Genomic DNA, 20,485 nt, shown 5'->3' with positions numbered 1-20,485 from the left:
AGATGGCTTAAACCCAGCCTGGGCCTTTTGGGGTAAGGACCGATCAGCTCTGTCAGAGTTCAGGCGTAGTTCCCTCAGTTCATTACCGAAAGAAAAACAAAAATGCTTGCCATAGTATAATATTGTTTTGCAACCAAATATGAGCATGCACCTGAAACCAACACCCTAATGTGCATTTGGAGTAAAGGTGATGACCCACCACCACAGCTGTAGAGTGTGCTTACCGACTCCCAGACTTTATATTCATTGGGATCTGTATCTCTGGGAGATTGATGGCTGTATCAGGAAAATCCTCATGCCGCTCCACACACCACTTCCGGCGACACCGGAGTCCCCCCGTTTCTTTAAAAACTTTGGACTCCAATAACGATGTTTTTATAACAAAATATATTTTTGTGTGTTTTGGCACCATTAAAGAAGATCCTGTTCCTTTAAAGCCTGTTAGACCCCTTTCACACTGGGGCGGTTTGCAGGCTTTTTTTGCGCTAAAAATACCGCCTGCAAACCGCCCCAAAACAGCCTCCGCTGTTTGTTCAGTGTGAAAGCCCGAGGGCCCCGGGGGCTTTCACACTGAAGCGGTGCGCTGGCAGGAGAAGAAAAAATCTCCTGCAAGCCGCATCTTTGGAGCGGTGAAGGAGCGGTGTATTCACCCCCCCCTACCGCCCCAGTGTGAAAGCAGCCTTATAGAGCACAGTGCTTGTGCTGAGTATGAAATAGCTGGCTGATCCTACCAGTTTCTACCCTCCCCCCTCTGCGCTGACTCCCATGTATCAGGGCTGCAGAGTCCTGACACCGGAGTCCTGACAGAGGCTTCTTACCACGTGATCATCGCGTGAACCTGGAAGTGCCGGGAAACGGCATTCCTCGGTTCGTGCTGACAGGGAGAGCCAATCGACAGCTCTCTCTGTCAGAGGGGGGTCTGTGCTGATAATCAGCACATTGATTATCAGTGCAGCCCCCATGGGAGGTGCCCAACAACTGCCAGCAGTGCCCCCTCAAAGTCTCTCAGTGCCCACCACAGTGCCAATCAGTGCCCATCACAGTCCCCACCACAGTGCCAATCAGTGCCCATCAGTGCTGCCTATAAGTGCCCATCAGTGCTGCATATCAGTGCACATCAGTGAAGGAGAAAACAACATTTTATGACAAAATAGGGAAAAAGTTTTTTTTGTTCAAAAATTGGGTCTTTTTTAGTTTGTTTAGCAAAAAATAACCCCCCCCCCCAGAGGTGATGAAATACCACCAAAAGAAAGCTCTGTTTGTGGGAAGAAAATTATAAAAATGTAGTTTGGGTACAGTGTTGTATGACCGCGTAATTGTTATTCAAAGTGGGACAGCGCTGAAAGCTGAAAATTGTCCTGGGCAGGAAGGGGGGGAAGTGCCGGTATTGAAGTGGTGAATCTTCAACTGCCATAATGCTGCACATGTGATCCGTTATGACAGCAGCCATTGGATGGTTTGACAGTTTAGTTGAGAGCACAACCAATGTGACAGTTAGCATTCCCGACATGCCAGAAATAGAAATGTTTTTTGAAACTGTTAAATCGATGGGATTCCTTCCTCTTTAATACAAGTAGAATATCATCCATTCCTTCCTGTCTAAAGACCTCCCCCAAATGTCACCTCTGCACCCCACAAAGAGAACATTTCTTTATTTTATTTTTTATTTGGATTTCTTGTCCACTGCAGATAAAAAATGGGGGAGGGGAGGGGGAGGAGGAGGAGTCATACTGATCAGTTATCTCCCCAAAACACAATGATTGCACATTAATAACTAATATCTCATCAATATCACCCCAATAATATATATATATATATATATATATATATATCTATATATAGATATATATATCTATATATAGATATATATATCTATATATAGATATATATATAGATATATATATATATATAGATCACTCCAATAATATATATATAGATCACCCCAATAATAATAATATATATATATAGATCACTCCAATAATCATAATAATATATATATATATCACCCCAATAATTTATTGGGGGATCACAATATCCGACTCTTCCAGCCTTGTGAATGAAGTCTTTAGACAGGAAGGAATGGATGATATTATTATGGGATGGAGATATTACCATAGAAACGTCACATACACAATCCTTCCCATAGGAGGTCCAGTGCAGTCATGTCAGTTATTGTCATGGCGACGCAGCCCCAGCCAGCTGCCTCATTTGCATATAAGGAGTAAACAAGTCCATATAAGGCAGTAGGGGGAGGAGTCCAGTGATGACATCAGGCAGCAGTGGACTCCTGATGTGTATATAGATAACTCCAATAATAAATATATATATAATTATTATTGGGGTAATATATATATATATATATATATAAATGATAGGGGTGATCTATATATATATATATATATATATATCACCCCAATAATATATATATATATATATATATATATATATATATATATATATATATATAGATCACTCCAATAATAATATATATATATATATATATATATATATATATATATATATATATATAGATCACTCCAATAATCATAATAATATATATATATATATATCACCCCAATAATTTATTGGGGGATCACAATATCCGACTCTTCCAGCCTTGTGAATGGTCTTTAGACAGGAAGGAATGGATGGTATTATTATGGGATGGAGATATTACCATAGAAACGTCACATACACAATCCTTCCCATAGGAGGTCCAGTGCAGTCATGTCAGTTATTGTCATGGCGACGCAGCCCCAGCCAGCTGCCTCATTTGCATATAAGGAGTAAACAAGTCCATATAAGGCAGGAGGGGGAGGAGTCCAGTGATGACATCAGGCAGCAGTGGACTCCTGATGTATATATAGATAACTCCAATAATATATATATATATATATATATATATATATACATATATATATATATACATATATATATATATATATATATATATATATATACATATATATATATATATATATATATACATATATATATATATATATATATATATATATATATATACATATATATATATATATATATATATACATATATATATATATATATATATATAAATGGGCAGGAAGGGGGGGGGAAGTGCCGGTATTGAAGTGGTGAATCTCCAACTGCCATAATGCTGCACATGTGATCCGTTATGACAGCAGCCATTGGATGGTTTGACAGTTTGGTTGAGAGCACAACCAATGTGACAGTTAGCATTCCCGACATGCCAGAAATAGAAATGTGTTTTGAAAGTGTTAAATCGATGGGATTCCTTCCTCTTTAATACAAGTAGAAAGCGTTTTATTTATAAACAACGCACAGGCACGAGGATGCAGATTTTTATCTGACAGAGGAGATGATATAAAGATCAGATTGTGGCTTATCAATCACTTTAATATCCCTTCTGTTCTATAATTCTATGAAAACAAATAATCAATAATTTGATCGATGAGTGTAGGTGACTTATCCAGAGTACTTTTTGTATCTATCACTATCCATAACACTTACCAATTTCGGTGTCTGTATATCGTTGATGTTCATTGACTTTACAGCCGGAACCGAAACATCCAACAACGGCTCTGAAACAGCCGCGCACAATCCTCTTCATTTTGGGGGGCTTTTTGGTTGTGGTATCTGCAGGCTGGTCACTGATACCTCCTACCATTGCCCCTCCTTTGCTGGCTTTCTCTTTGGTGTTTTTCAGAGAAAGAAGCTGATTACATTTAAATCGGTTCATTATTAGGAATAAAGAAACTCGCTTTAAATGTATGACAATAGAAATCGCAATGAAATTGAATCGAACAAAATCAAATCCAATAAAATCGCAAGAAATATCTCAGGAGAGATAAGTAGAAGCACCTGTTCACTGGTCAGTGATTTCTGAGCTTCTGAGAGCTCACTGACCTGCATCTTTCTATATAGAGACTCAGCCTATGACATCATAGTCAGAGAATCAAGGGACCAATCAGATCGCAGAGTGCAGTCAGGTGACCTTTTTTTTTTTTTTTTTGAAAAATAACTGACGATTTTTCTTAAAGGAGCCACGTCCTTATTTGTGAGCTTTGTGAATTCAGCCTGTAGGATCAGTATACGGATCTAATAGGGATATACGGCTCCAGGAAGAACATGTTATTGTGAATGAGATTTAACCCTTACAGTCCCATGGCTGAAATAAAGATCTCTATTCTGATGATAACATTGTGAATGGAGCCTTAGAAATCCTCCATCAAATCTTTTCTTTTATTTTATCATTATTACACACCAATTATTTCTACATTTTTAACCCTTTCACTGCCAAATCAAATGTTTTCCTTTTCATTTATGAAACCAATTCCCCTCCCCCTTTTGTTTTTAACCCTTGCACTACAAAATCTTTTTTTTTTCATTTTTAACCCTTTCTATGAACTATTTTTTTTTCAAAACAGATTTTTGTAAGTTTTTTTTTTTAACCCTTTCAGCGCCAAACCAACTTCTTTTCTTTTTTATATACCTTCCCCTCCCCCCATTTTTAACCCTTTTACCGACAAAACCAAAATGTGTTTTTCACATTTCTTGCCCAAATGTAAAATTATCACTAAAGGAAAACTTGTTTATTGTTAGTGTTGGATGGAGTGCAGAGGGATTAGAACCCCTGTCAGGTTTTTATTGCTGTCTGCGCCCCCTTTAGGAAGATTCAATCTCTTCAACTGCCACATTCTTTCAGTTTTTAACCCTTTAACTACCAAACTATATTGTTCATTTGTTTCAACCCTTTAACTGTTAAACCAAGTAACCCCTCCCCCTCCCCTCCCCCTACACACACACATTTTAACTGCCACTTTCACTGCCAAATCATTTTTTTTATTTCTCCCCCATATGTTACATTATAAATAAAGGAAAATGTTTTTATTGCTGGTGTTAGATGGAGTGGAGAGGGATTAGAACCCCTGTCAGGTTTTTATTGCTGTCTGCGCCCCCTTTAGGGAGCTTCATTCTCTCTATTTACCAACAAAAGTGAAAGAAACATTCCAGATTTTGGGTTGTCACCAGAACAGGAATTAGAGGGGAAATCCTCCAATGGGGACACTAGTTCTGGTGATACCCAGGGATGATGTCACTTTGGGAGGATTTCTCTCACTTCCTGTTGTCTCCTTCCGTTTGTATCCCGGAGATCTCCTCTTTATATTTATCATTATATAGAGAGATTTCAGAATAAATGGCCTTTTTTATAAGACTTTACATATTAACTAAATTATATATCACTCCTTTTTAAGGTCATTAATCGATTAATCTAAACAATAATCAGCCAACTAATCGATTATGAAAATAATCGTTAGTTGCAGCTCTAGTGTGTGTGTATATTATATATATGTGTGTGGGGGGGGGAGGTGACATGCATTGTGATATATGTATGTGTGTGTATATTATATATATATATATCACAACGCATGTCACCTCCTCCCCCCACACACACACATTTTATATATATATATATATATATATATATATATATATATATATATAAATATCACTAACCAATAGCGAAGCTCGGTGGGAATTTCAGGTGCTGGAAGATCCAGACTCCCAGTATAACAAATACATTTCCTTCTTTGTTGGTGTTCAGAAGATTCCGTATCTGATAAATATTCTTTATCCAAATCATCCCCATTATTATATTATCAAATAATGAGCAAAACTCCTTCCTTCTCCCTCCGATCTCTATCACAGTCTGATTGTGTATGTGACGTTTCTATGGTAATATTTCCATCCCATAATAATATCATCCATTCCTTCCTTCCCCCAAATGTCACCTCTGCACCCCACAAAGAGAACATTTCTTTATTTTATTTTTTATTTGGATTTCTTGTCCACTGCAGCAAAAAAAGCTTTTTATTAATGGGGGAGGGGAGGGGGAGGAGTCATACTGATCAGTTATCTCCCCCAAATCACAATGATTGCACATTAATAACCAATATCTCATCAATATCACCCCAATAATAATTATATATATAGATCACTCCAATAATCATAATAATATATATATAGATCACCCCAATAATTTATTGGAGGATCACAATATCCGACTCTTCCAGCCTTGTGAATGAAGTCTTTAGACAGGAAGGAATGGATGATATTATTATGGGATGGAGATATTACCATAGAAACGTCACATACACAATCCTTCCCATAGGAGGTCCAGTGCAGTCATGTCAGTTATTGTCATGGCGACGCAGCCCCAGCCAGCTGCTTCATTTGCATATAAGGAGTAAACAAGTCCATATAAGGCAGGAGGGGGAGGAGTCCAGTGATGACATCAGGCAGCAGTGGACTCCTGATGTATATATAGATCACCCCAATAATATATATATATATATAAATGATTGGGGTGATCTCTCTCTCTCTATATATATATATATAGATCACCCCAATAATAATAATAATATATATATATAGATCACTCCAATAATAATATATATATTTTACCCCAATATTAATGATATATATCAGTGGGGGGTAAATATGTTATGAACGACGATGAGTTATTTAATTTATTGATCAATTTTGGATTGGAGGATTGGATATTATAGCTTTCTATTTCTGATTTACATTGCTGGGGGGAGGGTACAATTACTATCATATATCAGTGATTGGGAGGGGGGAGGGGAGGGGGGGTCACCTTTTTCTGGTATATAGTATATATCCATTACCCGACCATTCCTCACCATACACACCTCTGATAGTTCTATTGACAATCAATCACCCCTCCATATAATAAATGTCACTTTATTACACCCCCTATAAGAAAGCTACATCTGTCTGTATAATCACTGGGGGGGAGGGGGGGGTGTAATGATCACTGGAGGGGGAGGGGGGAGTATTTGGAAGTCAAAAAACAAAATAGTTTGAATGGATTCTATGATGAAATATTGGAAATCAATCAATAATCGTTTATCATCGTCATGGTGATGGGAATAATTGGTGTCGGTCCAGCACAGGATTTATAGGGAGATTTATGAAGCACCCCGTGATGTGTGGGGTACCGTACCCCAGATTTCTATGGGGGATCTAATAAAGGGGTCCGGCCCGCTACTAGCAAGGGGGAAATAATAAAGTGGCCGGTGAGTGTACAGTATATATACAGTATGTGACAAAAGTAAGTACACCCCTCAGTGACATTTGTGTAAATCTTCTCTTCTATCTTTTCATGTGACAACACTGAAGAAATGACACTTGTCTACAATGTAAAGTAGTGAGTGTACAGCTTGTATAACAGTGTAAATTTACTGTCCCCTCAAAATAACTCAACACACAGCCATTAATGTCTAAACCGCTGGCAACAAAAGTCAGTACACCCCTAAGTGAAAATCTCCAAATTGGGCCCAAAGTGTCAATATTTTGTGTGGCCACCATTATTTTCCAGCACTGCCTTAACCCTCTTGGACATGGAGGTCACCAGAGCTTCACAGGTTGTCACTGGAGTCCTCTTCCACTCCTCCATGATGACATCACAGAGCTGGTGGATGTTAGAGACCTTGCGCTCCTCCTAACCAATGACACAACAAAGCTCTTAATTCACTCCCCGGTCATCTCTCGCCTCGACTACTGCAACTCCCTTCTCATTGTCTTACCTCTACATAGTCTATCACCTCTTCAGTCCATCATGAATGCTGCCAGACTCATCCACCTTACCAATCGATCCGTGTCTGCTACTCTTCTCTGCCAATCCCTCCACTGGCTTCCGCTCACCCAATGAATTAGATTCAAAAATCTAAAAACAACCACCTACAAAGCCATCCACAATTTCGCCCCCAGCTACATCACTAACCTAGTCTCAAAATACCAACCTACTCGCCCTCTCCGTTCCTCCCAGGACCTCCTGCTCTCTAGCTCCCTCATCACCTCCTCCTATATCCGCCTCCAGGACTTCTCCAAACCTATGGAACTCCCTACCCCAATCCATTCGATTATCTCCTACTCTATTATCTTTTAGACGATCCCTGAAAACCCTTCTCTTCAGAGAAGCCTACCCCACCCCCACCTAACTACTGGATCTTCATTTTCTCCATCATCTCATCCCCCACAGTGATTACCTTTTGTTCCACCTCACCCTCCCTTCTAGATTGTAAGCTCTGAGGATCAGGGCCCTCTGATCCCTCCTGTATTGAATTGTATTGTAAGTGTAATGTCTGCCCTCATGTTGTAAAGCGCTGCGCAAACTTTTGGCGCCACATAAATCCTGTATAAGAACAACAATAATAATGTGAGCTATGTACATATACACACATATATAGTGAGGGAAAAAAGTATTTAATCGGCTGATGATTTGCCCGCTGACAAAGAAAACGATCGGTCTATAATTTTATTGGTTGATTTATTATAACAGTGAGAGAATAACAACAAAAATATCCAGAAAAACACATTTCAAAAAAGTTATAAACTGATTTGCATTTTAATGAGTGAAATAAGTATTTGATCCCCGATCAATCAGCAAGATTTCTGGCTCCCAGGTGTCTTCTATACAAGTATTGAGCTGAGATTAGAACTCTCTTAAAGGGAGCACTCCTAATATCAGCTTGTTACCTGTATAAAAGACACCTGTCCACAGAAGCAATCAGATTCCAATCTCTCCACCATGGCCAAGACCAAAGAGCTGTCCAAGGACATCAGGGAGAAGATTGTAGACCTACACAAGGCTGGAATGGGCTACAAGACCATCGCCAAGCAGCTTGGTGAGAGGGTGACAACAGTTGGTGGAATTATTCACAAATGGAGGAAACACAAAATAACGATCGATCTCCCTTGGTCTGGGGCTCCATACAAGATCTCACCTCGTGGAGGTTCAATGATCATGAGAACGGTGAGGAATCAGCCCAGAACTACATGGGAGAATCTTGTTAATGATCTCAGCTGGGACCATAGTCACCAAGAAAACAATCGGTAACACACTACACCGTGATCGACTGAAATCCTGCAGCCCCCGCAAGGTCCTCCTGCTCAGGAAATCACATGTACAGGTCCGTCTGAAGATCACTAATGAACATCGAATGATTCAGAGGAGAACTGGGTGAAAGTGTTGTGGTCAGAGGAGACCAAAATGGAGCTCTTTGGCATCAACTCAACTCGCCGTGTTTGGAGGAGGAGGAATGCTGCCTATGACCTCAAGAACACCATTCCCCACCATCATACATGGAGGTCCTATGACCCCAAGAACACCATCCCCCACCATCATACATGGACGTCCTATGACCCCAAGAACACCATCCCCCACCGTCATACATTGAGGTCCTATGACCCCAAGAACACCATCCCCCACCGTCATACATGGAGGTCCTATGACCCCAAGAACACCATCCCCCACCGTCATACATGGAGGTCCTATGACCCCAAGAACACCATCCCCCACCGTCATACATGGAGGTCCTATGACCCCAAGAACACCATCCCCCACCGTCATACATGGAGGTCCTATGACCCCAAGAACACCATCCCCCACCGTCATACATGGAGGTCCTATGACCCCAAGAACACCATCCCCCACCGTCATACATGGAGGTCCTATGACCCCAAGAACACCATCCCCCACCGTCATACATGGAGGTCCTATGACCCCAAGAACACCATCCCCCACCGTCATACATGGAGGTCCTATGACCCCAAGAACACCATCCCCCACCATCATACATGGAGGTCCTATGACCCCAAGAACACCATCCCCCACCGTCATACATGGAGGTGGAGACATTATGCTTTGGGGGTGTTTTTCTGCTAAGGGGACAGGAGAACTTCACCACATCAAAGGGTCGATGGACGGGGCCATGTACCATCAAATCTTGGGAGAGAACCTCCTTCCCTCAGCCAGGGCATTGAAGATGGGTCATGGATGGGTCTTCCAGCATGACAATGACCCAAAACACACGGCCAAGGCAACAAAGGAGTGGCTCAAGAAGAAGCACATGAAGGTCCTGGAGTGGCCTAGCCAGTCTCCAGACCTTAAAGTGCTGTTCCGGCTGAAATTATACTTTTTAAATAAAAATACCCCTATAATACACAAGCTTAATGTATTCTAGTAAAGTTAGTCTGTAAACTAAGGTCTGTTTTGTTAGTTTACAGCAGTAGTTTGTTATTTTTTAAACTTACAGCAGGCCGTGGCCATCTTAAGTGTGGGCATCTGAAGCCAGACTGTATTTCTTCCTGGATCTCATCCTTGCAGATCTCGCACATGCTCAGTGCAGCACAAGCAGTGTAATAGGTTTCAGGTCAGGTTTCCATAGCAACGGCAGTGTCAGAGGAAGTTGCCGCCCCTTCCCAGAAGGCATTGCAAACAGGAAATGATGCGATGGGCCGCGGCCAGGGAAGAGGAAGTGAAAAATGAATTCAGCAGATATACAGGAGGTGCTGAGAAAATTAAAAAATATCCAATTCGTTTACAGTGCACAGTTTAGTGAGGGATGGTGAAGAGTTGTAAAAGTGGGTGGAGCTCCACTTTAATCCCATAGAAAACATGTGGAGGGAGCTGAAGGTTCGAGTCACCAAACATCAGCCTGGAACCCTGCAAAGAGGACAAAATCCCTCCTGAGATGTGAGCGAACCTGGAGGCCAACTCCAAGAAACGTCTGACCTCTGTGATCACCAACAAGGGTTTCTCCACCAACTACTAAGTCTTGTTATGTGAAGGGTTCACATACTTATTTCACTCATTAAAATGAAAATCAATTTATAACTTTTATGAAATGTGTTTATCTGGATATTTTTGTTGTTATTCTCTCACTCTTATAATAAACCGACCAATAAAATGTATAGACCGATCGATTCTTTGTCACAAAATCAGCAGCCGATCGAATACTTTTCCCCTCACTGTGTATATCTATCAATCGATTATTCCTATTGGAGGAGATCGATCAGAAAAGAAATTGATCATTTATCAAAGTGATTATCGCCACCATTAGGGTTTAACCTCTTCACCTCTGGAATATTTACCCCCCTTCATGACCAGGCCGTTTTTTGTGATACGGCGTCCCTATAAGTGACAATTGCGCGGTCGTGCGACGCTGATCACAAATATCATTCATCTCATTTTTCCCACAAATAGAACTTTCTATTGCTGGGATTTTATCGCCTATAAACACAAAAAATCTAGAAAAAAAAAAAACAATATTTTTGACTTTCTACTATAAAACATCCAATAAAAAAATGTAAAAAATAAAATTTCTTCCTCTAAAAATGCCAATCATCGTATATTGATCGGTTGTGTCTACAAACTATGGGAGAGATTTATGGAATTTTTATTGTTTTTTATTTTTCTTACTAGTAATGGCGGCGATCAACGATTGTTAGCAGGACTGTGACATTGCGGCGGATAATCTGACACTAAGTGACACTTTTTGGGGACCAGTGACTCCAATACAGTTATCAGTGCTAGAAATATGCACTGTCACTGTACTAATGACAATAAGCAATTTCAGGACAGGAGAGGATCCAATACAACTGTGCAAGACTGAAGGGAGGGCTGGAGTGCTGCTTTAAGTCATGGGGTTCACTAGAGACTCATTTACTGCCGAGCAACTGTGCAGCCCAATATGTCTGTATGGGAGTGCCAAGCAACTGTGCAGCCCAATATGTCTGTATGGGAGTGCCAAGCAACTGTGCAGCCCAATATCTCTGTATGGGAGTGCCAAGCAACTGTGCAGCCCAATATCTATGGGAGTGCCAAGCAACTGTGCAGCACAATACTTCTGTACAAGAATGCCGAGCAACTGTGCAGTAAAATATCCCTATGGGAGTCCCGAGCAACTGTGCAGCCAATACTTCTGTATGGGAGTGCCGAGCAACTGTGCAGCACAATACTTCTGTATGGAAGTGCTGAGCAACCATGTATCACAATAACTCTGTATGGGAGTGCCGAGCAACTGTGCATCACAATACTTTTGTGTGGGAGTGCTGAGCAACTGTGCATCACAATACTTTTGTGTGGGAGTGCTGAGCAACTGTGCATCACAATATCTCTTTATGGGAGTGCCAAACAACTGTGCAGCACAATACTTCTGTATGGGAGTGCTGAGCAACTGTGCATCACAATATCTCTTTATGGGAGTGCCAAACAACTGTGCAGCACAATACTTCTGTATGGGAGTGCCGAGCAACTGTGCAGCCCAATATCTCTGTATGGGAGTGCCGAGCAACTGTGCAGCCCAATATTTCTTAATGGGAGTGCTGAGCAACTGTGCAATAAAATATCTCTGTATAGGAGTGCCGAGCAACTGTACAGCCCAATATCTCTGTATGGGGGTTCCGAGCAACTGTGCAGCCCAACATCTCTGTATGGGAGTACTGAGCAACCGTGTCTCAAAATATCTCTTATGGGAGTGCCGAGCAACTGTGCAGCACAATATATCTGTATGGGAGTGCCGAGCAACTGTGTCTCAAAATATCTCTTATGGGAGTGCCGAGCAACTGTGCAGCACAATATCTCTGTATGGGAGTGTCTTTGTATGTATGGATTTCATAGGTTGTTACCGACATGTGGGGAACATTTCATGTCAATAGGCCCCTATGGTAGGTTCATAGTGATCTCCGACCAGGACATAGCCAGGAAGCTATCACACGAGCCAGTCTAGGGGGGTGGGACCGTGTTACAGCGCCGCCGCCGAACACAGACCCAGCCAGCTCCATGACATGCAGGAGAGAGGGGAGCACTGCAGCCACAACTCAAAGTGGCCCCAGGGAAGGCGGCCTACCGGGAAATCCTCCGGTATCACGGTAGGCCAGTCCGGCCCTGTATGGGTGTAATATTCCTGCTGGGGGGGGGGGGGGGAGTATGGGTATAATATTCCTGCTGGGGGAGTATGGGTGTAATATTCCTGCTGGGGGGAGTATGGGTGTAATATTCCTGTTGGGGGGAGTATGGGTGTAATATTCCTGTTGGGGGGAGTATGGGTGTAATATTCCTGCTGGGGGGGTATGGGTGTAATATTCCTGCTGGGGGGAGTATGGGTGTAATATTCCTGCTGGGGGGGGGAGTATGGGTGTAATATTCCTGTTGGGGGGAGTATGGGTGTAATATTCCTGTTGGGGGGAGTATGGGTGTAATATTCCTGTTGGGGGGGGGGGGGTATGGACCCCTGACAAAATTGCAGGACTGCTTTTGGGAAATCGGCATCCTACAGTTTTGTTTGTGCGATTTGTCAGGTGACAATATTGAAACCAAAAGGACAATCAGTGCAAACACAATGAGATAAACATAAAAACTTCAAGCTGAACACTATAGGCAATCACATAATACCTAGTAAAAATACAATAAAATCGAGGTAAGTGCAGCACAAAAAACTAAATAAAGAAAATAGAAAAGTCCAATGAAGATGGAAGTTCCAATCACCCGACAAAAGGAATGTCAGGATCCCTCGTGTGAAAATAGGGGGAAAGACGTCCTTCTGATGTGCAGTGACAGTATCCTTCACCAAATAAGCCCAAATACGATTACCAGAAATGGTGGACCTCCCTGCCACAGAAGGTCAAAAGCGCATGTATCCCCCTCAGGGATGTTGCAAACCTCCCAGGTTTGATTGGTCCTCAATCCCAGTGAGTGGAACTCCTGTCCAGCAAGGAAATCCAATCAAGCAGGGGGAACCCCCAAATAGCCTCCAGAAGCAGATGAAATGATAGTGTGCAGCGCTCCAAAAAAGGCAAAGGGAACACTCTAAGTGTACTCCGTTTAATGGTCACAAAATATAAGTATAAAATAGCAGCGCTAGCTAGCGCAAATGGATAAAAACTTTACAATAAAAGCCGATCCACAGACCAGGGGTGACCCCTTGCTGACGAAGTCCAATCAGGACATAACGCCGCGTATGGGGGGCGGAGCTTGTTCTGCGGATGTCACCCGCTGCCACCTCTATGCAGTTGGTCTGTGGATCGGCTTTTATTATAAAGTTTTTATCCATTTGCGCTAGGTACTGACTGGCACTGATGAGGAGGCACTTACTGGCAGTGATGAGCAGCACTGATGGGCACCGATGAGGCGGCACTGATGAGGCGGCACTGACGGGCACTGTTGAGGAGGTACTGACGGGCACTGTTGAGGAGGTACTGACTGGCACTGATGAGGAGGCACTGACACGCACTGAATGGCACTGATGAGGCGGCACTGACGGGCACTGTGGAGGAGGTACTGACTGGCACTGATGAGGAGGCACTGACTGGCACTGATGAGCAGCACTGATGGGCACCGATGAGGAGGCACTGATGGGCTCTGATGCAGAGGTACTGACTGGCACTGATGAGCAGCACTGATGGGCACCGTTGAGGAGGCACTGACTGGCACCGATGAGGCGGCACTGATGGGCTCTGATGAGGAGGTACTGACTGGCAGTAATGAGCAGCACTGATGGGCACCGCTGAGGAGGCACTGACTGGCACTGATGAAGCGGAACCGATAGGTGGCACTAATTTGCAGCACTGGTGGCCACTGTTGGAGCTGCTCTAATGATCAGGATAGTGATGATCAGCGCCGTAATTATCAGTGCAGATGTCCCGTCACACTTGCCGGTTAACGGCTCTCCTCACATTGTGAGTGTGAGGAAAGGAATGCTGATAACCAGAAAGTGTGTTTACATCGTGATCAGCTGATTGGCTCTTTACCCGGATCAGAGTGTGCTGCAGCAAGCGTGATCACAGTAGGACGTCATAGGACGCCCTACCAGAACTGTCAGGCCATGCTGTAGCTGTCATTTTGCTATAGCACGGTCGGCAAGTGGTTAAAGTGCTACTAAACCCTCAACAGTAAAATGAGTCTGTCTATGCAGCATTGCATGCTTGTTATACTCACTGTGGAACTTAAGGTGTTAATCCTCTGCATTGTGTAAAAAGGCTGTTTGATCCTGTCTCCTCTGATCCTCCCCTTCTTCCACTGTCCCCTGATAATTTCCTGATAACACAGAGTCTATGGAGTCAGGCTGCACATGCTCAGTTTGGTGTGTATTGCTAGAGTTTTTTTTTTTGGGAAGGTGCATGTGATCAGCACAGGGCCAATCAGCACTTTCCAGAGGATCAGTTGTCCTGCAGTCTAATAGGACAGTCGGAAAACTCCTCCTACAAGATTTAACCAGCCAGGCCAGACACTGATAGAAATCACAAGACTGCTATATACTGCTGATGAAAAAAAAATATTTAGCAGCTTATATTTCCAAATAAATTGCATTTCCACGTTCTGTGTACTGTGGGAGAGCAGATATAGTGAGTGCAGGCTCCTGAGGGGAGCAGATCTAGTGAGTGCAGGCTCCTGGGGAGAGCAGATATAGTGAGTGCAGGCTCCTGGGGAGATCAGATATAGTGAGTGCAGGCTCCTGGGGAGAGCAGATATAGTGAATGCAGGCTCCTGGGGAGATCAGATATAGTGAGCGCAGGCTCCTGGGGAGAGCAGATATAGTGAGTGCAGGCTCCTGGGGAGAGCAGATATAGTGAGTGCAGGCTCCTGGGGAGATCAGATCTAGTGAGTGCAGGCTCCTGGGGAGATCAGATATAGTGAGTGCAGGCTCCTGGGGAGATCAGATCTAGTGAGTGCAGGCTCCTGGGGAGATCAGATATAGTGAGTGCAGGCTCCTGGGGAGATCAGATCTAGTGAGTGCAGGCTCCTGGGGAGATCAGATATAGTGAGTGCAGGCTCCTGGGGAGAGCAGATATAGTGACTGCAGGCTCCTGGAGAGACCAGATATAGTGAGTGCAGGCTCCTGGGGAGATGAGATATAGTGACTGCAGGCTCCTGGGGAGATCAGATATAGTGACTGCAGGCTCCTGGGGAGATCAGATATAGTGAGTGCAGGCTCCTGGGGAGATCAGATATAGTGAGTGCAGGCTCCTGGGGAGATCAGATATAGTGACTGCAGGCTCCTGGGTTTAGTAACACTTTAAAGTGTTCAAGCGTTATCCCTTGGTGTTAGCAGCCAGCCCACTCGCACCATAACAATGGATAACGCTGGTCCAGGGCAGGCAACATGCATGACCACCCCCAGCATTCAGGAGAGGACAGAAGCCCCTCTCCTTTAGACCTACTCCACTTGCTGCCCTTTGCTGCAGGTAAAAAAAGGTAAAGCTCTGGTGTGAAGAGGGGACTTTGTGATTGGGGGGGCTCTGATATAATAAGAGGACTCTTTGTTGGGAGGGGGACTGTGATGTGATTGAAGGACTCTGCAGTGATGGGGATATCTCATGTATAGGGGGGCGTCTGATGTGATTTAACAAGACTTGTGGCCACTCATTAAAATTAGAAGAAAAGAGGTTTAACCTTAAACTATGTAGAGGGTTCTTTACTGTAAGAGCGGCAAGGATGTGGAATTCCCTTTCACAGGCGGTGGTCTCAGCGGGGAGCATTGATAGCTTCAAGAAACTATTAGATAATCACCAGAACGACCACAACATACAGGGATATACAATGTAATACTGACATATAATCACACACATAGGTTGGACTTGGGTCTTTTTTCAACTTCGCCTACTATGTAACTATGATGGAAGGACTTTTTTTTTTTTTTATAGTTGAACTGGATGGACTTGTGTCTTTTTTCAGCCTGACTAACTATGACTCTGCCAAGGGGGTACTCTGAGGTGATGGGGAGGTCTCATGTATAGGGGGGGTTTCATGTATAGTTCAGGCTCTGATGTGACATAGGGACCTCAGGGGGATTATGAGGTGATGGGGAGGTCTCATGTATAGGGGGGGGAGCTCTGATGTGACGTAGGGACCTCAGGGGGACTATGAGGTGATGGGGAGGTCTCATGTATAGGGGGGGAGGGTCTCATGTATAGGGGGGGGGGTCTCATGTATAGTGGGGGGAGCTCTGATGTGACGTAGGGACCTCAGGGGGACTATGAGGTGATGGGGAGGTCTCATGTATAGGGGGGAGGGTCTCATGTATAGGGGGGGGGAGGGTCTCATGTATAGGGGGGGGGAGGGTCTCATGTATAGGGGGGGGAGGGTCTCATGTATAGGGGGGGAGGGTCTCATGTATGGGGGGGGAGGGTCTCATGTATAGGGGGGGGAGGGTCTCATGTATAGTGGGGGGAGCTCTGATGTGACGTAGGGACCTCAGGGGGACTATGAGGTGATGGGGAGGTCTCATGTATAGGGGGGGGAGGGTCTCATGTATAGGGGGGGGAGGGTCTCATGTATAGGGGGGGGGAGCTCTGATGTGACGTAGGGACCTCAGGGGGACTATGAGGTGATGGGAGGATCTCCGATGTGAAGGTAATTTCATTAAGGCAGTTGTCTGCATTGTTCTAGACCAGTGTTTCTCAACTCCAGTCCTCAAGGAGCCCCAACAGGTCATGTTTTCAGGATTTCCCTCAGATGAAACGGCTGTGGTAATTACTAAGGCAGTGAAACTGATCAAGTCACTTGTGCAAAATAATGGAGAGCCTGAAAACATGACCTGTTGGGGCGCCTTGAGGACTGGAGTTGAGAAACACTGTTCTAGACATCAGGGAGCTGGCCCAGACTCTGAAAGTGTCGGGATCCACCCAGATGCCTGGACCAGCAGCCATCGGAGCCTCATAGCGAGCCACTTGGAGACTGAGCAAGCCGCTCCCGCCCCCTCCACAGCCTGGAACTCCAGTGAGCACTGGAGCAGAGAGAAGGAGACTAACAGTCACCACTCTCTGCTCAGAGCGAACAGAGAACTGAGCGATCAGCGGTCTTTGAACGCTCAATTCTCAATCTTTGAAGTGGCGGGGGACCAGATGTTGCATCCACCTAGGTTCGTGTTATGGATTTTTTTTCAATCCCGTACTTCTCTTTTAAACAGCAAATGTTGACTTTGAACTGAAACGAAACTTGAACGGAGACAAACCTTTAGGATAAACCAAAATTTTAATAATGAGTGAAACCCAGCCCCTCCCCCAATAATAGCATCAAATAGAAGAAGGTCACAACCCATTTATGTAGCAGCATCCAATAGAAACATGTGGCGACAAACAGACCAGTGATTTTCATCAAGTATTTCGGGACACAGGTTTTTGTGAGTTCACAAGTTCGATCGACAGAAAAATCCTTAAAAAAAAAAAAAAAAAGTTGATCCAATATTTACATGAAAACTTCTGACCTGGAAAGGCATTCAGTAAATTTTCACTCCGTAATAAATATGTTCAGTTTTTCCGAACTTCAAGCTGAACTCCAGGCAAATGTAAAGACATCATTATTCCAGCTCTGTAGTTATATATATATTTTTTTTTAGATGCAACAAGAGCACAAGCAACTGTGACAGTTATCATTCATGGGAATGTAACCATTTTGCAAAACAGTTAAATGAATGGGTTTAGTTCCCCTTTAGAGCAGCTCATTGATTTGTATTTCATCTGTGAATTTACCCAATTGCCTGGAGATCAGCTTTACGCATTTCTTATTATAAATATCCATCATTGGCGAGTTTCAGTAACATGATCAGAGAGGAGGAGCTGCTCCAGCTCCCTCCTATGTGAACCTGACGCAGAGATGCATAGACATCTGGAGATGTGCTGAAACCTGGTATATAGAGCACAAAATCCTAATTTATTAAAGTATGGAAAGAAAGAACTAGGAATCTAAAGCAACCAGAGTCATAACCCCCCCCCCTTTCATCTGCCAAAATATGACAGATGAAATCTGATTGGTTACCAGGTGCAATGCAGTTCTTCCACTGAGATGTGATCTAGTATTCTAGAAGTATCAAATGAGATCTCATTACTAAGCGCTCATCAGTGGATATAAATACTTAGGTGGAGCTTCCACGTTGGATGTGGCACCAGGAGGAGCTTCCACGTTGTATGTCACACCAAGAGGAGCTTCCCTGTTGGATGTCACACCAAGAGGAGCTTCCCTGTTGGATGTCACACCAAGAGGAGCTTCCATGTTGGATGTCACACCAAGAGGAGCTTCCATGTTGGATGTCACACCAAGAGGAGCTTCCATGTTGGATGTCACACCAAGAGGAGCTTCCCTGTTGGATGTCACACCAAGAGGAGCTTCCATGTTGGATGTCACACCAAGAGGAGCTTCCATGTTGGATGTCACACCAAGAGGAGCTTCCATGTTGGATGTCACACCAAGAGGAGCTTCCATGTTGGATGTCACACCAAGAGGAGCTTCCCTGTTGGATGTCACACCAAGAGGAGCTTCCATGTTGGATGTCACACCAAGAGGAGCTTCCATGTTGGATGTCACACCAAGAGGAGCTTCCATGTTGGATGTCACACCAAGAGGAGCTTCCATGTTGGATGTCACACCAGGCCGCAGTCCTTTGGCCTGTGTTATGTCTAGTATTGAAAAGCCCCTTTTCCTGGATCCAGTTGAGGCACTGTTGGCAAAGTTCATCACAGACACAATGAAAGAGGTTTGGCCCATGGTTTGGTTGTCCTCCCTGAGAATCTGCCTCATTACATGAGAAGATCGTTCCCAAAGGTCCCTATCTGGAAAAGCTCCATTCTATGGCGTCTTCTCCTCATCTTTGTCTGTCTTCTCCCGATTCCAGTCTTTCAGACCCTGCGGTAAGGAGGTGTCTTCCTCAAAACTGCCCGTCCCCTCTACAAAGTCTTCATAGGAGGACTTCTCAGCGAAAGGCCGGGGGCCCAGCAGCTCGATCATGTCTGATTTCTCCAGGACTTCCTTCTCCAGCAACACCTTCCCAACCTGTGTGTGACAAAGGACAGAGGTAACCGAGCCGTACATCAATAAGCTGAGCTCCAGACACAGAAAATACACCAAATAATCCGACTCTCACCCTCTTCCTTTCTATCTTGGCCATCTAAGGTCTCCCCCCTCTCTTTCTTTCTCAGTTTCCCTCTCTACTCTCTATGCCACCTTACGCTTTATTCTTTTAAGTTCCATCAATATTTTTATTGCTTGAAAAACCTCCCTCACTCGTCTAACTATCCAAATATTCGGGGTCTCAAACCTCAATAGTGATCAAATATAAAAATATCAATAGTGTTCAGTTCAAGAGAAAATATATATACTATATGAAAAAAGGAAGCCGCTAACACTTAAATCCATACACCCATCTGTGTTACAGTGAATACAAAAAATAATTTATAATCTTTATATAATGCAGCACTACCACAAAAAATGAAAATGTAATAATAAATATTTGGATGTCATACATGAGATATATATTAGAAGTAAAAAGACAGCACATCTCGTATCTCATGTATGGCGTCCCAAGCTCCGCCCAACGTGATGTCTCTGCCTGACGTGTTGAGTCTAATCGGCTTTCTCAAAGGTTTTGAGAAAGCCAAAGGGCGCAACACGTCAGCTGGGCGGTGACGTCAACACGCTGGGTGGAGCCTCGGATGTCATACATGAGATACAAGATGTGCTGTCTTTTTCCTTCTAATACCGTGTGTGTTTTTTGTGATTTTTAATAAAACTTGATAAGCGATCTGCACTATTGTGCTTTCTTCTTGGTTTTCATATGAAAAGGTGTTAAGGATAGAAGCTGGTGAACAAGTGGAGCAGTGTCCCTATATATCCTTCGCATAG

The 20,485-nt window shown here is 43.6% G+C and overlaps 1 protein-coding gene across 1 annotated transcript in view; it reads right to left on the bottom strand.

Moving 5' to 3' along the window:
• Positions 1 to 17,823: 17,823 nt before the first annotated feature.
• LOC141112864 (mitochondrial inner membrane m-AAA protease component AFG3L1-like) overlaps positions 17,824 to 20,485 on the bottom strand; it is a 32,399-nt gene continuing 29,737 nt past the window's right edge. The window contains 1 exon segment of the mRNA XM_073605966.1: positions 17,824 to 19,636. Within this exon segment, the coding sequence (XP_073462067.1) occupies positions 19,433 to 19,636 (204 nt within the window). The 3' untranslated portion in view covers positions 17,824 to 19,432.

Source organism: Aquarana catesbeiana, linkage group LG11 (assembly GCF_042186555.1).
Source record: "Aquarana catesbeiana isolate 2022-GZ linkage group LG11, ASM4218655v1, whole genome shotgun sequence".
Lineage (NCBI taxonomy): Eukaryota > Metazoa > Chordata > Amphibia > Anura > Ranidae > Aquarana > Aquarana catesbeiana.
The sequence above is the reverse complement of the archived record's forward strand: the minus strand, read 5'-3'. Positions and strand labels throughout refer to the sequence as shown.